The 21,986-nt window shown below is 39.3% G+C and overlaps 1 protein-coding gene across 11 annotated transcripts in view; it reads left to right on the top strand.

Moving 5' to 3' along the window:
• The window catches only part of Enpp2 (ectonucleotide pyrophosphatase/phosphodiesterase 2), a 114,035-nt gene that overhangs the window by 52,680 nt on the left and 39,369 nt on the right, over positions 1 to 21,986 (top strand). For 8 of the 11 annotated variants that reach the window (XM_040730340.1, XM_040730342.1, XM_040730339.1 and 5 more), the window contains exons 8-12: positions 1,131 to 1,250; positions 10,783 to 10,838; positions 15,834 to 15,899; positions 16,695 to 16,767; positions 20,965 to 21,120. In XM_040730340.1, coding sequence (XP_040586274.1) covers positions 1,131 to 1,250; positions 10,783 to 10,838; positions 15,834 to 15,899; positions 16,695 to 16,767; positions 20,965 to 21,120 — 471 coding nt within the window. The remainder of the gene's footprint in view (positions 1 to 1,130; positions 1,251 to 10,782; positions 10,839 to 15,833; positions 15,900 to 16,694; positions 16,768 to 20,964; positions 21,121 to 21,986) is intronic. The other 3 variants (XM_040730343.1, XM_040730349.1, XM_040730348.1) reach the window with 1 other exon arrangement.

The following is a 21,986-nucleotide window of genomic DNA, read 5'->3' as shown; positions in this document are numbered from 1 at the left end:
AAAACCAAAACCACGTATAATAAAAAAAAAATAAGTAAATACAAACAAACGAAACCCCAAACCGTGTTCTTCAGTATTCAGAGGGAATCTGTTATCATCCATTTGCCTCCATTGTTCACATTAAAAACACTCGCAGCTTTGTGGGTGACTGAATTACACAAGTGCTATTTTCAACTGAACTTCCCATTAAACTCTCAACTTCTGAGCTATTATTTATCCTGAGTTTTCAAATTAGAAAGTTAGTTTCAGGGCTTCTACACTTGAGTTGCAAACATTCCAAGTGCTACCCTATTTTCTTGTTTAAAACACAATTTCCTATGAATTATTATTGTTTTATAATATTGTTATAAATTTATTAATTTGAAGAAGAAATACAATCATAAATTGAATTTTCTTTGGAATATGTAAGTAAAAGTAGTAAAATTGTTTATTTTGTTAAGTCTCAGCAGTCAAAATGCCAAATAATAATTTCTTATCATCATCTTACATTTCTACAATGACTTAAAGTTAGCTGTGACTCGTGTGCAAAAAACAAACTCAAAGTAAAGACTATATATATCCTACTTGATTTTAGAATCAATATTCTAAAACCTTCTATGATAAAACAATTTATAACAGAACTAGTATATGTAGATTACTACAATGTTATTTTAACAATACAATTAAAGGCTGTATGTATCCTACTTGGATTTGGGTAATTCAATGTTTCTCTCTTTGTTTTGTTTTGTTTTTTGAGACAGGGTTTCTCTGTGTAGTTTTGGAGGCTGTGCTGGAACTCATTTTGTAGACCAGGTTGGCCTAGAACTCAGAGATCCACCTGTCTCTGCCCCCCGCAAGTGCTGGGATTAAAGGTGTATGCCACCACTACTTAGTTCAATGTTATTCTAAAACCTTCTATCATAAGAAAATTGGTGATAGAACTAATATATGTAGATTATTACAATACTATTTTAACAATAAAATCAAAGTAAAGGCTATTTGTATACTACCTTTTAAATTTTAATTGTATACTACTTGATTTGGGTAATTCAATATTATAAAACTTTCTGTGATAGGAAAATTGATAATAGGACTAATATATGTAGATTACTACATTGTTATTTTAATAATAAAATCGCTCTTATACAAAGGGTTTATATCCAGAATCCCATGGAATTGTTGGCAACTCAATGTATGATCCTGTATTTGATGCTACTTTCCATCTTCGAGGACGAGAGAAGTTTAATCATCGATGGTGGGGAGGTCAGCCAGTAAGTCTTGAATTCTGTGCGTCTGTGTGCATTGAAATATTTTTTACAAAATGGGGATGTTTTCTTCTTTTGCTATTTCATGTGTGTGTTTGTATGTGTACACTTTATATGTGTATATGTAATCCTTACAGTATATTTTATGGGATGCGTATATTTATACACATGTGGGCATATAATATACACATATATATATACATACATACAACTTTGTATGTACATGTGTGGGCATAAGTTAGGATGATAAAAATGTGGGATGATAAAATTCTTCTCTGGAATGATAGTGGTATAAATGTACTGTGGGTTGAATGTCAGAGCACCTCAATGAAGGAGTAATCATATGTTACTAATTTATTAAGTTTGGGGATACAATACAAAAGAAAAAGAACTGTGATTTTCCAGATGCTTTGACCCCGGTCACATCATAAGCAGAAATAAGAATGATTGGTGGAGAAAAGGAATAGATTAAAATTCACAGGACATTTATAGATAATTTGATTTAATCCATTTGTTCATAGAATGTAGATTAAATGAGTGGGGTCCTACGTTGGTTCTGGCAGGGATTAACACTTCGAAAGAGATTTCGCTGTGGACCTCAGACACTTGGGCAGAACATTAGAAGGCTTCAGGCTGCTTCCCCTGGTGTTTTTCCTGTGACTGTGCATGATTAGGTAACCTCCTTTGGGCAGACATGAGAAAAACAGTGACATAAAGCCATGGTTGTTGACTGTGTAGAGCTGGGCCTAAGAGTACAAGCTCTGGGCCGAAAGGCTCAGAGTCATTGCAAGACCATAGACCAGGGCACAGTCAATCAGAGATGTGCAGAGGGAGAATGGAAAGTGGGCACATCTCAGCAAGCACATCTTTGGAGCACTGGTGAGGGCGGAGGCTTGTTAAACCTCACACAACCACCATGCTGAGACAGCCTTGAATCTGAGCATTCACTCCATAGACGGCCAAAATAAGGAGTATAAGTTAGAGATGTTTTCATAAGGTATCTCTTTCTGAGAGACGGTCATCTATGATCAAAATGTTCATTTGGCTTAATAGGTAAATCACTGTGCAAGGATAAATGTGGGCTTCTTATTTTTTTTAAATAAACACTGACAGACTTCCTGTATGTCTGTAGAAAAAGGCTCTTTATAATAGATGTTCTGATTTTGCTGTTTTTATTCAGCCTGGTTTCCCAGAAGTCTGTGATGACTTAGTTTGTGATCCCAGTAAAATTTGTTGACAGGGTGCATTTCACAAGTTTATGACAGAGGAATATTTTATGAGTAAATAAAGTGATGGAAATGTGAACTCTATCAGACTATTGCTAGTTGGCCTTCGGTAATAATTTGATTATGGAAACCAACTTGCCTGAGGAACCTCAAGGGATATATGGAGATAAATGGTAATCTGACCTAATTGGATCACTTTACTCTTGGTGTTGACATTGACTTTCCTCTGGGTTAGCATGACTCAACAGCAGACAAGTCCACGGATTCATTGCTTTCTGCAGACACCCAGTTAGAAAAAAATCTGTTAACCTGTCCCATGAAGTAAACTCTCTGTTCTGCTTTGTTGGCTGCTTCCTCACTAGCTCTCAGAGATCACACATTTGATCAAGTCTCCTAAGGCTCCCCAAGATTTGCGGTGAAACTGCTTTGTGCTTCTGTCTATCATCTTGATCAACCCATTGTATAGAAATCTGACCTATACAAAGAGTATGAAGAAAAAACTATAAGAAACTATAGGCTAAGTGTACCAGCATATAGTGCATTAAGCACTGTGAGAAATGATTTGTATATATTCCTGAAGCATGCATACAGGCCTCTTAGAGACTTGCAGATTTTTTTGAGACTTGCAGATTTTATAAGATCCCCAATGAAAAAACAATTTGAGTAGAAAATTTATTTAAAAAATCTTTGACTGGTAATTCAATTTAATTCCAATTCCATTCACGTTTTTCTGAATGATAGAACTATGTAGGACATTTGGCTAAGTAACCCAGCTGCCAGATGAAATGATGAATAGGGACCACTTCTTGTCCCTCTTTGAAATCTAGCAGATGGGGTAAAGATTTGGGGTGCATTCTTGAGAAATTTTGAATCTCCATAATAAGTTTTCAAAAAATAATTTCTATAACTGAATTTTGCCTTTAAAAGTGTTTAAGTTTGGTTTTTTTATTGCTGTGGAGAAGCACCATGATAATGGCAACTCTTATAAAGAAAACATTTAATTGGGGTGCCTTATTTACAGATTCAGAGGCTGGTATCATTATGATGGCCAACACTGAAGCAGGCAGGCAGATGTCATGCTGGAGGAATACGTGAAAGTGCTGCATCTTGCAGGCAACAGGAAGTTGACTGACTATCACACTGAGGGAAGCTTGAGCAAAAGAGACCTCAAAGCCCACACCCATAGTAACACACTTCCTCAAACAGGGCTACCCGCTTTGGGGACCGTTTTTTCCCAAACCACCACGAAAATCAATTGGACATGATCACTGTCATCTTGGAGGTTTTTTGTTTGTTTGTTTGTTTGGTTTGGTTGCCATGCATTTGCTTATGACCCTGCATGCTCACATGTATTTTAATGGAGTCCCTTAGGGTATTTGCTTCTTGGGAAATGTTTTGATACAGTCCTGTGTCTTCTGATGAAGAGGCCAGTAGAGCACTTCTGTGTCCAGTTTTGGTCTTGACTCTCAGAGGTGTGTATGGGACTCTCAGGCACTAACTCAATCTGCAGACTGGGGAACCAAGTCAAGGCCACTTCCCGGTTCAAGTGGCCTGAGGTCAAAGTTCCTGGGTGTTTTTAAGGGAGCAGATGTGTTCTTGCTCTTTTCCAGCTGCCTGGCCTTGAATTGCTTCCCACCCATCCTGGTCCAGCAGCGGCACCCATTCTCATGAATGAATTGCAGTCTAACGTGACGGATGATGGCATGTTGCCTAAAAGGGATGGCCAAAGGCCACACAACAGTCCTGGAATGAATTTCCAGGCCAGAAGGATGGGCCTGATGGGAAGTCCAAGTCATTGTCTGCTTTTCTTCTGCTCTTTCCCATGCTTTTTTCCCATAACACTGTTATATACCTACAGGATCCCTGGTCCCTAACCTGTGTTCAATTTTGTTCTTGTTGCTGAGTATTGAACCAAAAGCCTTGTACATGAGCTTACCCCTAGCTAGTTCTTTGTCCTAGCTCTTGAGGCAGAGTTTCTCAACATGTGAGGATCACATATCAGATATTTACATTATGATTCATAACAGTAGCAAAATTACAGTTATGAAGTAGCAATGAAATAATTTCATGGTGTGTGTGGGGCGGGGCAGGGTCACCACAATATGAGGAACTGCGTTAAGGATTTGCAGCCTTTAGGAAGGTTGAGAACCACTGCCTTAAGGTATTAGGATGAGGTCTGATCTCCTACTCACCTTGAGGTACTTTGTCAGGAAGTGTGATTTCTTTACAAAGCAGGGCTTGGCCTCTTAATTCATTCCAAATTTTAGTTGAACCATCTGTCTTAGAGTTTCTATTGCTAGGATGAAGCAGCATCCTGGGGATGAAAGGGTGTATTTGGCTTACACTTCCATATTGCTGTTCATCATTGAGCATAGCTAGAACAAGAACTCAAAACAGTGCAGGAACCTGGGGGCAGGTGCTGATGCAGAGGCCAGGGAGGGCTGCTGTTTATTGGCTTGCTTGCTTGGCCTGCTTTTTTCTTTTAGAACCCAGGACCATCTACCCAAGGGTGGCTCCACGCACAATGAATGTAGCCATATCAGTCACTAATTAAGAAAATACCCCACAGGCTTGCTTATATCTTGATTTATTTCATAGAGGCATTTCCTCAATTGAGGCTTCCTGCTCTCTGATGAGTCTAGCTTGTGTCAAGTTGACATAAAGCCAACTAGGATCGTATCTGCACCCAGGAAGCTGGCTTTAGCAAAGCTAAGTGACTGCCCATTAGCTTTCTTTTTTTTTTTTTTTTTTTTTTTTTGGTTTTTACGAGACAGGGTTTCTCTGTATTGTTTCGGAGGCTATCGGTCCAGCCCGGTCTCGAACTCACAGAGATCCGCCTACCTCTGCCTCCCGAGTGCGCCACCACCGCCCGGCCCATTAGCTTTCTTTATCATGTTAGACCAACTCCTTTTGAAACTGTCATTTACTCATCTGCTTTGGCCTGTAGGTTGTGTGGGGACAGAGACAGGCTTATTCATTTCTTTTTTTTAACTTTATTTCTTTTTTTAAAATATTTATTTATTTATGTATTATGTATACAGTGTTCTGTCTGCATGTATTCCTGTAGGTCAGAAGAAGGCACCAGATCTCATTACAGATGGTTGTGAGCCACTATGTGGTTGCTGGGAATTGAACTCAGGACCTCTGGAAGACTAGCGAGTGCTCTTAACCTTTGAGCCATCTCTCCAGCTTGGCTTATTCATTTCTTGTCTAAAGACTGAATCAAAAGGCTGGATCAGTTGGTGCCCCATGGACTAAACTTGGGCTTAACCTGTTCTGTACCTCATTTAAGACAGGGTTTTACCTGTGCTTCTAAGGAATTTGTTCTTAAGACAGGGCTCCAGGGGTTGGGAATTTAGCTCAGCAGTAGAGCCCTTGGCTAGGAAGCACAAGATTTTGGGTTCAGCCCTCAGCTCCTAGGAGTTGGGTGGTTGTGCAGGAGGGTGGGACTCTAGCTACTTGGGAGGCTGGGGTTATAAGGATCATAAGTTCAAGGTTAGCCTGGGCAACTTAGTGAGATCCCATCTCAACAAATAAAACAGTAAAAAGAGGGTTGGGAACACAGCCCTGCGATAGAGTCACTTTCCTTGTATTTGTGTGACCCTGGCTTATCTCCCCTATATGGAAAATAAAAAGAAGAACAGAAAACAAAACAAGAAAAAACAAAATGAAAATAACAATAAACAAATGAGCAAGTGGGGTTCCATCTTCTTAGAGTTGGCCGAATGTGTCCAGCTCTATTGCTTGCGTGCCACTGGCTGTAATTACCCAGAGTGCAATGGAGAGTTGATGGTCTGTTCTCCTGCCCCCACTACCTCACAATCTCACTGTTTCCTGATTCTCAGCAGCCAATCTACTGCTGAAGGTAGGGGGAGAGGACTAGCAAGTGGGGGAGAGTCTGATCAGAGTCCACTGGATATGTGTGTGAAGCTGCCAACAAAAACCACAATATGTATGGAATCGGCAGTCCTATCTGTCCCTCTGGTATCTCTAAACTTTTACCTACTCAGTTCCATGACTTTGCAATGGACAATTTCCTTGAAAAGAAATGTTAAGGATTATAGTTGCATGCTTACATTTTTTGAGGAATAGTTCCAGCTTATTTTCTTTAAAAAAAAAACTTTCCTGTTCCTGTACCTATGTACTTCACCTAATTATAGAAAGTGTTGAATTTCACATTTAACACTCTGGTTCCGGTAGGGGAGCTTTATTGATTCTTGACATTCCTGGAAACACAGCAAGAAGATGTAGTCACATTCCCATTTCCCTGGTTTTCAAGATACCGTATCTAGGGCACCAATGATTAGAGGTCGGCTTTTGCAGCAGAAAGTTATGAGGATTTAAGGACAGGAAGTCTGCACTCAGTCATTATTGTCTTAGTTTATTTGTTGAAACATTTTAACAACATCTAATGAAATGTATGTTTGCATTCAAGTTCAGAAAAATCACGATTTCCATCTCTCTGAATTAACAAGGAGCTGGGAGCATTTCTTTCTCCTTTACTTAAGAAAAACTAGCACCAGAGGACTTGTTTATTTTCTTCTTTGGGTCATCATTTTAGTGCCTTGGTTTTGGTAATTCCCACACTTCTGACCTCTGAAATAGAAGATATAGACACAGAAGCTCTTCTGGCAGCTTAGGATTCAACTTAAGAAATCCCTTCATGCTTCAGTCTCCCAGAATCTTAATATGAGATCGTTAAATATTCTTTAATCTTCTAATTTTATTATATCTAAATTTTTTGAAACATGTTATCACATGAAAATGTGTTCGTAGTAGCTCTTTTTCTCCAGGACCTTCAGCTCCCCAATAATGACTAGGAGACTTATTATTAATTATGAAAGCTCTACAGATAACTTAGGCTTGTTTCTAACTAGCTCTTATAAATTAACCCATTTCTATTAATTTAATTTCTGCCTCATGGCTTTATTACCTCATCTTCGTAGTACCCATCCTGCTTGCTCAGAGGCTCCTGAAGTCTCCCCTTCTTCTTTCCAGAAATCTTGCCTAACTATTGGCCATTCAGCTTTTTATTAAACCAATCAAATTGACACATCTTCACAGTGTGCAAAAAGATTATTCAACAACAGTGTTCAATAAAGCTTGTTCAAATATTGGATACTTCCTCAATAAAATGTTGGCATATACACTATCAGCAATAAAAGAAAAGTTATGTTTTGTATGAACAATTTTATATATCATCTTTGATAGAGTATTTTAGCCCATGTATTTTTTTTGTACAATTCCATACACAAATATATTGTAGATTTTGTTGACAATTTCACACATATCTTGATTCAATTTATTTTGATCAGATTCTCCCTCATTTCTCTCTTGTCCTTCATTACTTATTAAATTTTTTAATATTTTCCAACTAGTCCCCTCCTTTTTTATGTCTTTTATTTGTTTGCTCCACTGTATTTGATTAATATTTCCTAATGAGTAAATATGCATTTAATTTCATATATTCTCTTATTCACTTTTTGATCTCTTTTTATAAGGCCTCTCACTTTCTTTTCTAAATATAGTCAGTGTGGTAGCTACTAAGAAGGAGAGATAACTTTCTTGCTTCTTTTTTCAGAAGAAAAGCACTTTTATGTTTTTGTATTTGACCTGGAATTTGTAATCCTCCTGTCTCAATCTGGGATTACGGATGGACAATACCATGCCAGGCTAGAAACACACTTCTTGGTCTTCAAGTTGTCTTAATAGTTTATATTTTGTGTTTTTAAAAGTACAAGTATGATTCCAATAGAAGATTTATGGAAAATACAGAAAATACGCAGAAAACTGATTCTAACGGCACACACATGTAATCCCAGTGCTAGAGAGGCCTTAGGCCAGGCAGATCGGGATCTTCAGTTATGTAATGAGTTTGAGACCAGCCTAGTCTATAAATGGCTGTGTCTGAGAAATTAGATCCTGATTTTGTCACCAGCATAAGTGACTTATTGTAAACTCTTTAATATTATAGGCTAATGAGTTTGCCCATTCACTCAGGAGAGCCATTGGTTAGGATGGGGCTTGGAGCTTCCTGAAAGTTGTAGCATGTGAAGACAGACCTCTAGTGACTTATCTTGGTCACTCTTAAAGGGATGGAGCTGGGCCAGGTCAGGTACCTGAGCAGCTCCTTTTCATAGTCCTTACACACGTTCCAGTCATCTCTCCTGCATCTTCATTCTTGATCTCCATGTGGGCTGTTGGAGTTGTTAACATGGTTACTTGTCATCTTGACACTGTGTTTGCATCCTTCCATTACTTCAAGTTCTTCTGGTAGTAATCTTGTACATGAGCTAAATGCTATCCCTAAGACTTCCCATTGTCCAGATAATGCCAGCATCAGCCCGAGTTCTACGCTATATTTTTGGAAAATGTAGGTCATCATTTGAGAAGTCCACGCTTTGATTTTTCCCTTTAGCAAGTCCCAGGTTGACCTTATATTTTTTATATATCAAACACTGCCTGGTAGAGTTTTCTTGGAAACAGCAAGGCAGTAGCTTTTCCAGGAAGTTCTTTGGATATGAATGCAGTGAGCCTGTGTCACTGGAAATAAAGTAAGTATAAACATTGGTTCCATATTATGAGAAACAGGCCTCTCTAGGATCTGGCATGCTTTTGAGTTTGGCACAGGGTGGTTCTTAGTTTGAGTTCATCTCTTGTTGGTAGTTTTGAGGCCAGGCTAATTTAAAGTCTAGGATGTATTATAAAACATGGTTGGAGAATGCCAGAGGCTACCTATAAGGTAGAAAGAAGGGTGCCTCCCAGTGCTGGACCAGACTAAGGAAGCATTTAGAGCAATCTGAGATCCCGTTCAGAGAAAGCCCATGAGAATGAGGCGATGACCTCCTCCCCCAGCTCACCAACACCACAGAAACCTTCAGACCTGACCTGTATGTGCTTTTGATGCTTTCCTACTTCATGGCTCACTGGTTAGTGGCAACAGGTGTGAATTGTGGGTGTAACTTTCTAGATGCTCCAAAGGGCTCTGAGACCCATTCAGAAGTTTTCAAGCTGGGCATCTCATGCTGTTTTGAAATGGTTAACCCAAACTCCTAGATCCCCTATGCTTCCCAAGTATGTATTTCTACAGTAAATAAGTAAACAAAATAAAGATTTCTATCACCATCATACCCATAAAAACACTCCCAAAGTCTGGATGCAATGAGATGGGAAAGGTTCACATTTGCTTTGGTCTCGGGCTACAGTCCCCTTCTCTTCTTTTGTGAGGATTTCTTCCCACAGACTTCTAGTGGGACACTTGCCACCGTAAGCTGTTTTTAATGCTCCTGGGGTAAATGGATTCCATTGATTTCACTATTGTGTAATAACAAAAGATTGAAACATATTGTTTACCCAATGCTAAAACACTTGTTTAAGTGAATTAAGTCATTAAAATGTAGCATCATTCCAGTGCTAGAAACGTCCATCTGCATCGTGAAGGAAGCCAAAGCATAAAAAAGGTGAAGTTACTTTCTTGAGGACTGGGCAGTTGTTAAGTGACAGAAGCAGGTCCAGACTTGAAAGATGCAAAGCCTGGCTGCTGAACTCTTTCATCTTTCACTTACTACCAGCATCAGCTATAATAATAATAATAATAATAATAATAATAATAATAATCTCATTATGTATTCTAGGCTTGTCCTCTTGCCTCAGACTCCCTAGTGTTGGGATTGCAGGCATACATCAATGGCTTGTTTACAGAAAATATTTAAAAATATTCTTCATGGAATGCTTCATTCATCCAATTTATCCCACGAACTTTCATCTAGAACCCCATTCACTATAAAGAAAAAAAAAGGCTAGATGGACAATATAAAAGATAGCTTAAAAGCAGTCTTTTAAGTTCTTTTTTTCCTCACTCATCTAGTTTGAAGTCAAACATGCTGAGCCAGATTTAATGATTTTTGACATCTGGGTACCAAATTGGGCCTCCACTCCATAAGACCACCAGTAGTAAAAGAAACATATGGTTTATCCCTGCATCCTTTGATGAGCGGAATTCCACCCCATAAGCAGTGCTTAAAACAGTTATCAGAAGAGACAGGTATAGAAGACTTTGAGAGTGCAATACAATTGTGGAAGGTCAGTAGCATCATAAGGCTTTTGAGAACTTTTTGCAGAGTACGCATTGAATAACATTATGGAAATAATGAGTCTAAATTCCAGATGTGAAAAAAAGGTCTGGAAATCTTGTGAAATTTATGGTGGGCATGAATAGAGGATAGCATATCAGATCTAATGTTATTTTAGTCTTTTTCTTCCTTAACTAGAACTCAGAATGTATTATAAGCCTCTTATATTTTTCTCATTAGCTATGGATTACAGCCATCAAGCAAGGGGTGAGAGCCGGAACATTCTTTTGGTCTGTGTAAGTTACCTTTGTTTTGTCAATGTTTATAAAATGACAGTGATGGTTCAATTTATGAAAGCTCAATTTGTTCTACTTCATTTCAGTGATATGTAAACATGTCAAATTTACTGAATCAAAAGTATCTTTTCAGGTAATTTTTTCCTCAAAGGTTCTTTCTCTCTCTCCTTATTTCCCTTTCTCATACTCTTTTCCTCTCTCTCTCCTCTCTTGTCCCAACAAGGACGATTTTCTCTCCGACCTACCCTTTAGATCTTTTATCTCCCTAACCTTTATTTTGGCAACTTTTCATCCAGGAATGAATGTGTATTTCTCTTAGGCTATTGCTGTGGTTTCTGTTATCATTCTTTATAAATATATTACAAACTTCTGTGTTTATTTTGTTTGCATTTATTAATTTTGATTCCCAACTTTAAACATATTGTGTAGTCCCAGGCAGTTGGTAAGCTGATGGTCTAGAGTCTGAGAGTTCTGCATAGTACACCAGGTCAGTCGGGGAAACTGCCATTTTTACCCCATTTCCCACCAGACTTTTCAAAATTCCCCAGTCAAACAACGGGACTGCTTATCCCTGCAGAAGTAACTGTGGATTAATAATTGATATTTTCAGGCTGGCAAATGAAGTTTACCTGAGAAAACTGTCAACATGTTGATTATTTTAAAGGCTCCTTAAATCAGAAAAAGGGATCTGCCTGTTCAAGGAATTTTATTTTTTTTCCAACCACCAAAGCTGTTTCCATGACTGCTTTTTATGGTTTAACAAAAAGTCTGGACTGTTAATTAGCAACAGTGTCATGAGTGACATCAGTCAAGCTAAGATTGACCCAGAACGATGCTTTCTGTAGGCTGCAAATTCAGGAATAGAGGTAGCCAATTCAAATCCTAGGGTTCAGTTGAAATTGTTTTGGGTGATCTGAAGCTAAGACAGTGCCAATTTAGAGATATTTTTTCTTTTCTCTTTTAAAGAGTCTCTGAGTTAAGGGGTAAGTATGACTATGTTAGAATTTGATGCTGCTTAATGTTAAGTGGCGTGTTATTTACCAAGTTAATCTTCCACTTTTCAGTTTTTAACCCTTGGCTCTCACAGATGTATGTGGGAATTCTGCTGTGCAACTCATTCATCCAGCAGAATGGAGAGGACCCAACAACATAATTAATACTTAGTCCGCACCCTTATCCCCCTGGAGTTGCTGCAAAGTTTCCTTGAAAAGGCCCAGCGTTCTGGCTTTGAATCACAGTTCTCTCCACCCATTTGAAACCACTTATGATAAGCTGTCTTTGCTTTCCTAGCTATTCTTTTATGGAAGTGAGAGGGCTCATGTACTCCCAGCCCTCATCTCTTTGAAGCTTTTTATCACTTAATAAAACATGATCAGGCTTCTCATTTTTACGAGGAATATATATCAAGGGAATCTACATATAGTCTATTTTGAAAATTTTTATATTTAAATAAAAGCAGATTCAAACCTCAGGTTTAGACTTTAAAGGCCATCCATTTAACATGGTCTGGTATTGCAGACTAGAATTTTATTCTTGTTTCTTAAATGACATATCTCATTTCAAAATCATCCCCATCTGACACTGTGTTTCATTCTTTTGTTTCAATTATTTCTCAGAGACAGTAATTTCCATTATATGTTAATGTTTAGATTAAATGCAATCCTAGGTTGGCTGCTTTTGAAGTTACTGGCCTTGGGCATATGATTGATCATGTCAGGAAATTAATGTTCTCATCCCTAAGTAGGAATTATCATAAGGGTACTGTGGAGACAGAATGAGTTATTTTTCTTAGAGCACTTTATTAGGTTCCTTGGTACAGAGAATAGTCAATAATCAGCATTTGTTTTTTTATTCTCATTGTCTTAAAACACTGAGTAGACAATGTAGCCTCTCGCTGCTAAGTACTTCATTTAGTCCTTCATTTTCTCGTTTTTAATTTTCTTTTTGTGACAGTGTCTTATGTACTTGATCTCAAGATTAATTCTTTTTCAGTCAGTGATATTGAAAACATTGAATGACACACATCCTATTTTCCTTGTTTCTTAGATACTTACTGCTCTTAATCAGGTTTTTTTTTAATTCTCTGCCCTGTATTTGAGACACTAATGGCTAAGGACCAAAGGACTTGGCTTTCAAGACAGCGTTTCTCTGTGTGAAGCCTTGGCTGTTCTGGATCTTGCTTTATAGACTAGGCTGGCCTCAAACTCGCAGAGGTTCACCTGCCTCTGTCTCCCAAGTGTTGGGATTAAAGTCATATACCACCACTTCCTAAAACATAGAAAACTTTAGACACCACTTTGCCCAACTCTTTATTTATAGGCTTGGAACATTAAGACTTAGAGTTGTTAAATGCTGTGTTCAAGGACACACTGAAACTTCCATAATCTTCATTGTAGCACACACAACACTGGGCAGGATTGAGTGGAGATTTTACTCAGGAAATGATAAAATAACTCCATGCTTTTCCATCCCAAGGAGAGGGAGATGACTCCTCCACCATAGTCGTTTTGGTGGGAGAATCTTGTATCTTTGTGTTTATACACAGGCTTTAATCACAATGTAACTTTAATATACTTTTCATGAATGAATGTATACTCTCTGTAGACCTAGAAATCCAGTACATGACTGTATAAACTAGAATTTTCTTTTTTTAAATGTAGCATTTTATTAACTCCAAACTCTGAAAATTTCATATAATGTATTTTGATGGTATTAACTAACTCCCTGTCCTCTCCCCAACTCCTCTTGGATCCACCCCTCATCCCCCACTTGCCCAGCTTCATATGTTTTTTTTTAAACCTACTTACCAAGTCCACTTGATGCTGTTGATGCTGCCCATGTACTCATGGGTGTGGGGCCAGCCAGCATGGTATGACCTACCACAACCTCAAAGAGAACTGACTCTCTCCCTTAGAAGTCATCAGCTGTCAGTCGCTCCTCAGTTAGTAGTGGAGGCTTGCCAGCTCCCCCCCTCCATGCTAGAACACTGATTGGCTTGATTTTGTAAAATTAGCATTTTCCTAAACTCTTTCTATGAGCCAGGAGCCGTTTTAAAGCATGTTCCATACATTATCTCTTTGAAATCTTCCAATAACCTTAGTAATAGGTACCGCTGCCAGCATTTTGCAGAGCCATCAGTAGATAGGTACCTTGCCAAAATCTCATCTCCAGTGCTTATGGGAATTAGGATGCAAACCCAGGCCTTCTGCCCTCCAGGCTGGTTTCTTTGGGTCTCTAGAGTTGTTCATGTACCCCATCCAGCAAGGGTGTTAAAGAATGAGAATTCTGAGCATCACATGTATTCTGTTACCTTGTATTTCTCCACTGGCATCAGGAGTGGGTTCATCAGAGTCCATATTTGTGGTGAGACACCACACACAAAATAAAGCAGTTTTCAGGCAGGTGAGGAGTAAGGTAGCATGAACAAACTGTGGTACTGGCTTTTTTTTATTATATAGAAGTTAGGAAAGAATTCAAAACATGCAATTAAATTATTTTGTTCAGATATAATGGATTTCTAAGGCTAAAGGATTAAATTCCTTAAGTGATTAACCTATTTCTATTTTGCTTATAGGACACAAAAAGCAGGGCCACATTGATTCAATGTCATTGGGATATGTTTACAGCAGGACTTGTTTTACAGTCAGCATGAATTTCTAGTCTTGGAGGACATCTCTAGACAGAGGGGATTGCAGAGCAGGGTTAAATTCTGAGAGGAGAGCCAAGTAGAGCTAGTAGGCTTGGTGGCCATGGCAGGCCCAGAAATAGGGTTTCTAGCCCTTGCCATTTACCATGCTTGTGAGGATTTATCTTTCTCCCAACCCCCTTGCTGACGTTCCCTGAGAGTGAAGGTTTAAATAGTCCACCCAATAATTTTCCTCACCACGATGGAACTAGTATTACTTTGGATTCGTCATGAATTTGCCTCTATGGCCTGATCTTAGAGAAGAAGAACATTCTGTATTCCTTGTTGGGAAAAACTAAGTGATTCTTTCTCAAGTCAAAATATTGCTTAGCCTGTGAACATCCTAATAGTACTCAGCCCAGGATGTCACCCTGTGTTAGCCAAGAGCTCCTAATGCTATTGCCAGGCCTAAGGTAATTATGTCCAACAGAGGAATGACAACTTAAACACAAAAGCCTTTGTGGATGAAGATTATACCCCTTTTGTCAGCCTCATAATTATATGTGCCTGCTCTTGACAGATTTTTTTTATATAAAACTAGAAGAAAATGTTAAGAGTACTGTCACTAACCCATTATTTTATAGAGGAGGAACTAGAAATTTGGGGTTAGATAATGTTTGCAAAGTCATAGCTATTTGGAAGCGGATGGATATCTAACCATGATCATTGATAAAGTAACATCTGTTTTTAGCTTCAAAAATAAATTTTTAGCACTCGCTATATGTTTAGCACGCTGTATACATCCTTCCCTTGCTTTATTTCATTTTACTCTACAACTCAGGGTGCAACCTTCTTTGTTGTTATTGTTATCACCTTGATGGGCAAACTGAGGCTAAGAGAGGTCTGGAGGCTTTGAGGTCCATAGAAGTCATATTGCCAGCAAGAGGTGGATGCTGGAATCCATACACCTCAGCAAAGCGCTACACCCATTAAACCACACTGGTTTTAAAACTCCTTTTCACTTGTAGCAGTCTCTGATCAGCAAGATAGGTTCTTCACTTTGGCCATGAATCAGAGTTTCCAGTCCAGTCTTTCATAGAAGGGGTTGAGCAATAAAATAGGTTGGGGTGGAAACGGAAGTTTAAACACTAGTTCCAAAGAGGGCCCTTCATTGTCGTGAAGTAGAAACAGATGGCGGGGAAGAGAGAGAGAGAGAGAGACAGAGAGAGAGAGAGAGAGAGAGAGAGAGAGAGAGAGAGAGAGAGACAGAGAGAAAGAGCGTTGGCCTGGGTGTTTAGAGCGAGCACTTTTTGGACTTGGCTTTGTGGAAATGCAACCTAAGGATTTACTTTGTTTTTACACCCTTGCAGGACCATCCCTCATGAGCGGAGAATACTAACCATCCTACAGTGGCTTTCACTGCCAGACAATGAGAGGTATCTGTTCTCATGTGTCCTTTTCTCTCTTCGGTACATTTCCATCTTGGGCCAGCGCCGGACAAAACACTAGATGACACGTGACATAGAAGCACAGTCAGGGACTGATGTTATTAAAAGCTTTGAGGTTATTAAGCGTCATTTCCTTAACAAGTTTTGAGTTACTGGGGACCACTGAATTCCATGGATTACTCCAGCTGTGAATCTTGGTGACCTCAGTTGACTTTGATAAAGGAATGGATCCCAGAAGCTCTAGGATTGACAGGCATTAAGACCGAGGGCTCCCTTGAATATAGTCAGCTCTTTGAGTCTTCACATTGCACGGCCTGTGGCGATGACCACTGTATTGTGCTGTTGAAGGATTAGAGACCCCAGTGATGCTCATTTTTTTTTAATCCTGTGAAGTGGTACCTGCAGTTACCATGGTGGAAAGTGGTGTGGAGGTGTAAAGTGATGGGTGAAGAAGCAATGGAAAGCAAATGTTTCCATGGTGATACTAATAGTGTGTGTGTGTGTGTGTGTGTGTGTGTGTGTGTGTGTGGGGTGTAGATTAGCTAAACCTGAAGGACTTTGTTTTTAAATTGTTTTTTTAGGTTAGCATTCAAAGTGATGGGTGTCATTGTGGCTTTTGCATGTGTATGTGTTATGCTTTGCTTCCTTTTACCTCCTTCCCTTTTGCTGCCTTTCCTGTGTGCTCCCTGATGCCCTTGAAGGGTTTTTTGTTTTTTAAGTGTGTGATATGGAATGTTCTGTGTAGCCTGGGGTTGACTGACTCTGGTTCTGATTCTCCCACAGGCCTTCAGTCTATGCTTTCTATTCTGAGCAACCTGATTTCTCTGGACACAAATATGGCCCTTTTGGCCCTGAGGTTAGTAATTTATCACCTGCCTGAAGAGAACCCACGTTCCTGGGTCACCTAATTTCCAAAACCTTATTTCAGGATTTGTGCAAAGTCTGGGAGTTTTCAAATTTACAAGGCATGAACAACGTCAAATAATTTCAAGACTAAGAACTTAAGAAAACAAACTTAAATATACTTGTTTCTCTTATAGGAACTTCATTTCAGATTGCTTTGGTATGGAAGCATATCCTAAACATGGTGTTATGGGATTAGGGGTATTTCCACCCTTGAAGATATTAGTAAAACAAGGTGAAAGTTTGGCCACCAGTGGTTTAGGACAGAAAGAATCTATGAAACTTCTGATATGCAAGACGTCACAACTGAATCTTAACTCCTTTAAAATGATTACACAGTTCCCAGAGGGAAATTTATTTCACCAGCCCCAGTAGCATTAGTATATAGGATTAATCTGACATGTAGCATAGTAGACATACATTGTATAGGGCATTTGGCTGAAGATGTTCATACTGTTAAGCCATAAGTGCTCCCAAGCTAAAATGCGCTCACCTGTGCTTGTAGCATGTGGCTGGGGTACACCCTGGTCACACGTAGCCATCTCAATAGGAAACAATCTGTTTGTAAGGTACAATTCACTATAACTTCACACTCAGGAAACGGTTGCCTATTAATGTTTTTCATTCATTTAAGATGGAATTCCTCCTAACACTTCAGTATGGATCATTTGAAATATGATAAAGTCCGCAAGTCAAAATTTTTAAATATCTTAAATGTTTTCCATTCCCTCCATGGGGCACAGAGGTCACACAACTTGATTTGAGCTGAGTGAATTGTTTTAAAAATCTTGGTTGATAGGTACTGTCTCTGATTCTCTGGAAGCCTGTGATGGCACAGTTTCTCTAAATTTACTGCGTTCAGCAGATATGTTAGAGATGCAGATAAGTGTATTTTGATTTAAGTAGCTTTGAACAAATTGTTCTATGATTAAACAAAGGCAGTAAATACCAAGAAGCCATAAGGATTTCTGAATGCTTCAACATCAATTCAGAGTTTGATGAATTTTTTTAAGCACTAGAAACTGATAATTATGGGAAACCATTCACAGCTTGTCCTGAATCTCGGAAGTCATATAAATCTGAGGCTCTTTTTTATCCTTCTGATGTTTAAGCATTATTGTGTAATTATGAAACACAAATGATAAAACAAGATAAACATCTGCATACATGAAACACAAAAATGCAAGGCTGGCTGTTTTATCTTTGGGAAGACTTTCTTTGAGATTAATCTAAAGTGAACTAAAGAAACCAGATTTTATTAAAATGTCAAAAAAAATCCACCCCACTAAACATCTAACTAGTTCCCCATGTGCTCTATTAAAAAGTCCAACTTTGTCTGAGTAATGTCCTTCAAGAGAAAAAAAACAGGAATTGATATTAATATAGCCACTCTTTTGAAAGTCAAGGCTGGTATTTAAAAGAGGTTGGAGGCTGTTTCCGTTCCTTGATAAGTAGAGGATTTTTGGTAGACTCCCAGACCATGACCATTCTTCCCACAGAACCACCCAATCTTCCTACAGGGGATGAGTGAAGCACCTATCAATAACTGTGTTCAAATTATAGGAAACATCATTCATGTGGCCAGCGCTGACTCTTAACAACACACATGAATTAAAACACATTCAATCCCTTAAATCATATAGCTTAGCTGTAATGTCCTTTTCCAGGTAATCTCGGGGTATGTGATGTGTGTAGTTTCATTATTGCTACCTTGTGAAAGGAGGTGTATTTTGAGTAAGAAATAACCCAGTTGTTGGAAAGTGCTGAGCTATGACTAAACGAAACAAAATGTAGAATGCTTTAATTTGGTATAATGATGGTTTCTGTGTTCATAATTGCTTACAAGCATACAAGCTTTCCCCCCATAGTGTTTTTGAAATAAGACTTGTAAGTATTCTCATTATGGTCTTCTCAGTATTAATAGTGCTTGCAGCTGGAGTTTTCTTCCCTATCTGTTGGGTAAACATTATTAATTGTATACTTTGGAGTAATGATGGCCTGACCACATTCTTCTCATAAAGAAAAGGACATTTTCAGATTTCAACAATGTTTCAACGTAATGTCTACTGAAATCAAGACAAAGTGGCTTTGGTCTTTTAAAATAGAACCAAAGTAAGCCAGCAAAACCTTTCTTGTGTCATAAGTTTGAGTGGCTTATATATCTATTTATCATAAACCATATGAATGTATATATATATGTATCATCATCAATTTTAAGTAGGCATGAGAGCCCTATACACACTAGATAAGATGCTATTTTTAAAATGCATACCATTTCACAAATAATAAAAGAATCTGCATTTGAATTTTAATTGAAATTCGTCTAACAAGCAAAAAGCTACATGGCACAGTAAGATGAATTCAATTGGAGTTTGCGGTTTATTTGCTTAATATTTGAGTACACTTGTTTTTCAGGGTGAGTCTCAAAAGCTATTAACTGAGACGGCCAAACACGGGGCTAACAGTTTGGAGAAATGGTGTACTGCTCCTGGTTTCATAGTGTAATGGTGAATGTTCAAGAAATGCTTGCTTTCGATTATTGGCACCATCTATTTTTTTCTCTTTGACCTGTGCTTTCTCTGTGACTTCTTGTTCGGCTGCTCTTCTGGACCTAGAGGCAGAGCTTTGGCTGGCTGGTCCCTATCTTCAGATGGTGAAGAATCCTTCTGAAAAGCAGGGAAGACTGCACCCTCCTCTCCCATCCTCTGAATAACCTTAGGCTGAAACTTCTAAATTCAGGCTGAAGTATGTATGGCTGGTCAGTGAAAACTTAGCTTCCGTCTACCTCTAACATTTGAAGGAAGAGAAACGTGCCTTTGTAATGACTGGATGAAAACTCAGTTTGCTTAAACTCCTTTTCTTCCGCTCCTCTAACCTGCTGCAATTGGAAGGGTTCTCTTTGGGCGTCTTTGGAATGTTTGGAGTCTTTTGCAAATGGCCTAGAGTTTGATGGGCAGATTTGAGCGCTCGCAGAATGTACTCGGTGACCATGACATGGGAAAACCCTCTTCCTTTTCCTGCTCTTCTCATGGAGATTTGCCTAAGCTAGAAGCATTAAAACCAAAGCCACCCAAAAAGTCTGTGGGGCTGTGACTTTTGATTGCTCTGCTGGAGAGAGAGGGTGAGACTAGAGAAGGGCTCTTGCAGCTGCTTGCCGTGGGAACAGAGCAACCGCATGGCAGATGTTTCCTTGGTTACACTAACACTGTTCCTCTTCCTGCCCCTGCCTGCATCCCAATGGCTCTTGGAACAGTCCTGCCAAGAGATAAGGCAGCTAGGTAGATGGCTTTTAATTCACCTTTGCACCATTGGCAAATCAGGGGCTGTTTTCTCCACCCTTGGGGCACTTCCTTCAGTTGCTAGTTAGATGTTACTGCTCTCTGGGTTTCCAAAGAAAACTTAGAGAACCACTGTTGCCTCAGGCAGGGAGCCGGCTTCCCATAGCAGGAGTCTGAGGGGAGGCCTTCTTCCTCCCTCTATATTGATGAAGAAGTCTCAGTGTTTTTTCATAGTCCTGATTTTCAAAGAGGATTTCTAAACACACAGTCCTATGTTCCTCTTTTCTACTGAATGTCCTGATGTGTAGAGTTCATTCAGGACCAATGGGGACTGTTTATTATTTCTCTTTCATTTTGTCCTTGGTGGAACACGCAAGCTGAGAGCCCTCTGAGATATTTGGTGGTATGATCAGATAGATATCTACCAGTTGCTGAATTGGGACCACTGACATGAACCTCATTCTCACTTTGAAGTGACCAAGTGACTTTGTTGGATACAAGCACAGAGAGCTTTCTATAATGGAGGGATAGTCTCTCCCCAGCACAGGAATCATAGAGCTTGCCCAATGTCACTGTCAGATGTATCTATACATGGGCTTCTCAGCCAAAATCACCCACATGGCTAGATCCTCTGAAATCATATCCAGCTATCTATCAGCCATGGAGCTGTGACCACACTGAGACCCAGGTCAGAGGTTTCTTTCTATAGAGGGCCCTGAATCACCTCTCGTCCCAATGTGTTTTCCCTTAAGGAGAACTTAGTTTTGCTAACTCAGACTCTGCTGACCCCAGATGGGAAGGCATGAGCTTTACTATCTGGCCCAGAGGGACATTCGGCCTCTGAGTGCAGACATCTCTATCCGCCAGCACAGGAGAGTAGTTTTGGCTCACCTCTTACTCCGGCTAAAAGACCTAAGAGGAAAGTTGCCCCTAAGAGGAGACAGGAAAGACCAGTTGCTCCTCCAAAGAAAAGAAGAAGAAAATTACATAGGATGGATCCTTATGCAGCGGAAACTCGTCAGGACAAAGTAAGTTTATCTACTGTTCCAAACCTCTACGGCGGTGGCCAGGTCTGGTTTAAAGGTTGCCTTTAGTGCCTTGGTTTGAAAACAGTCTGGGTAGGGCTTAGGAGAACTGTGAGTCCAGGGTCTTCTGGTCCATTTGGGGTTAACAGTGATGTGAAGACATCTCAACCTCTCAGTATGACAGGGGAGAAAAAAGGAGTCTTTTATCTTCTTTAAAGTTAGTTGACCCCACATGCATGTTACCGTTTAAGCTGGAGTGACAGTTTGGAGGGCTGTTGTTTCTGCTTGGGAAAAAAAGTCACCATGATTTGTGGTGCTGCCTCTTGAGAAGACTCTAGAAGGTGGCAGGGATGCGTCTTTTAAAACAATGTAGATTAGAACTCAGAGAAGCACTGGCTTAGGTTACTGCTGTGTACTTTCTGAGACTAGCAGAGATCTTTGTGGACAAGAGAATAGTTGAGACATCAACAAGGAAAAAATGATGGCCAGATAGGTCTGCATGTTTTTCAAAGAATGATAGTAACATGATTTACTTTTAGCAATTCCCTTCAAAAGAACCTTTGCTTATTCATTTCCTTAAAACTTTCAAATTCCTCTGAGGCATATTTTTCTTTACGAACCTGATTGCTCAGAAGTATGTTGTGGATTTTACCTGAATTGTCCCGTTGAATAAAGGAAAATAGCTCAGTGCCAAGGATCGACATGTGTTATGCATTTTGCCTTTCCATGTCTAGACATGGATCTTGGAGGACAGTGTGTGTTTCTCAGACGAATACCTCTTAGTCTCACATCTGCTAGTCCCTTCAGGGTTTGTGGCACATCCCCTTCTGCAACTTTCAGTTGTGACTTGGAATGCTGGTGCCTGTCAT

Source organism: Mesocricetus auratus, unplaced genomic scaffold (assembly GCF_017639785.1).
Source record: "Mesocricetus auratus isolate SY011 unplaced genomic scaffold, BCM_Maur_2.0 Super-Scaffold_100023, whole genome shotgun sequence".
Lineage (NCBI taxonomy): Eukaryota > Metazoa > Chordata > Mammalia > Rodentia > Cricetidae > Mesocricetus > Mesocricetus auratus.
This window is presented reverse-complemented; position numbering and strand designations above follow the sequence as displayed.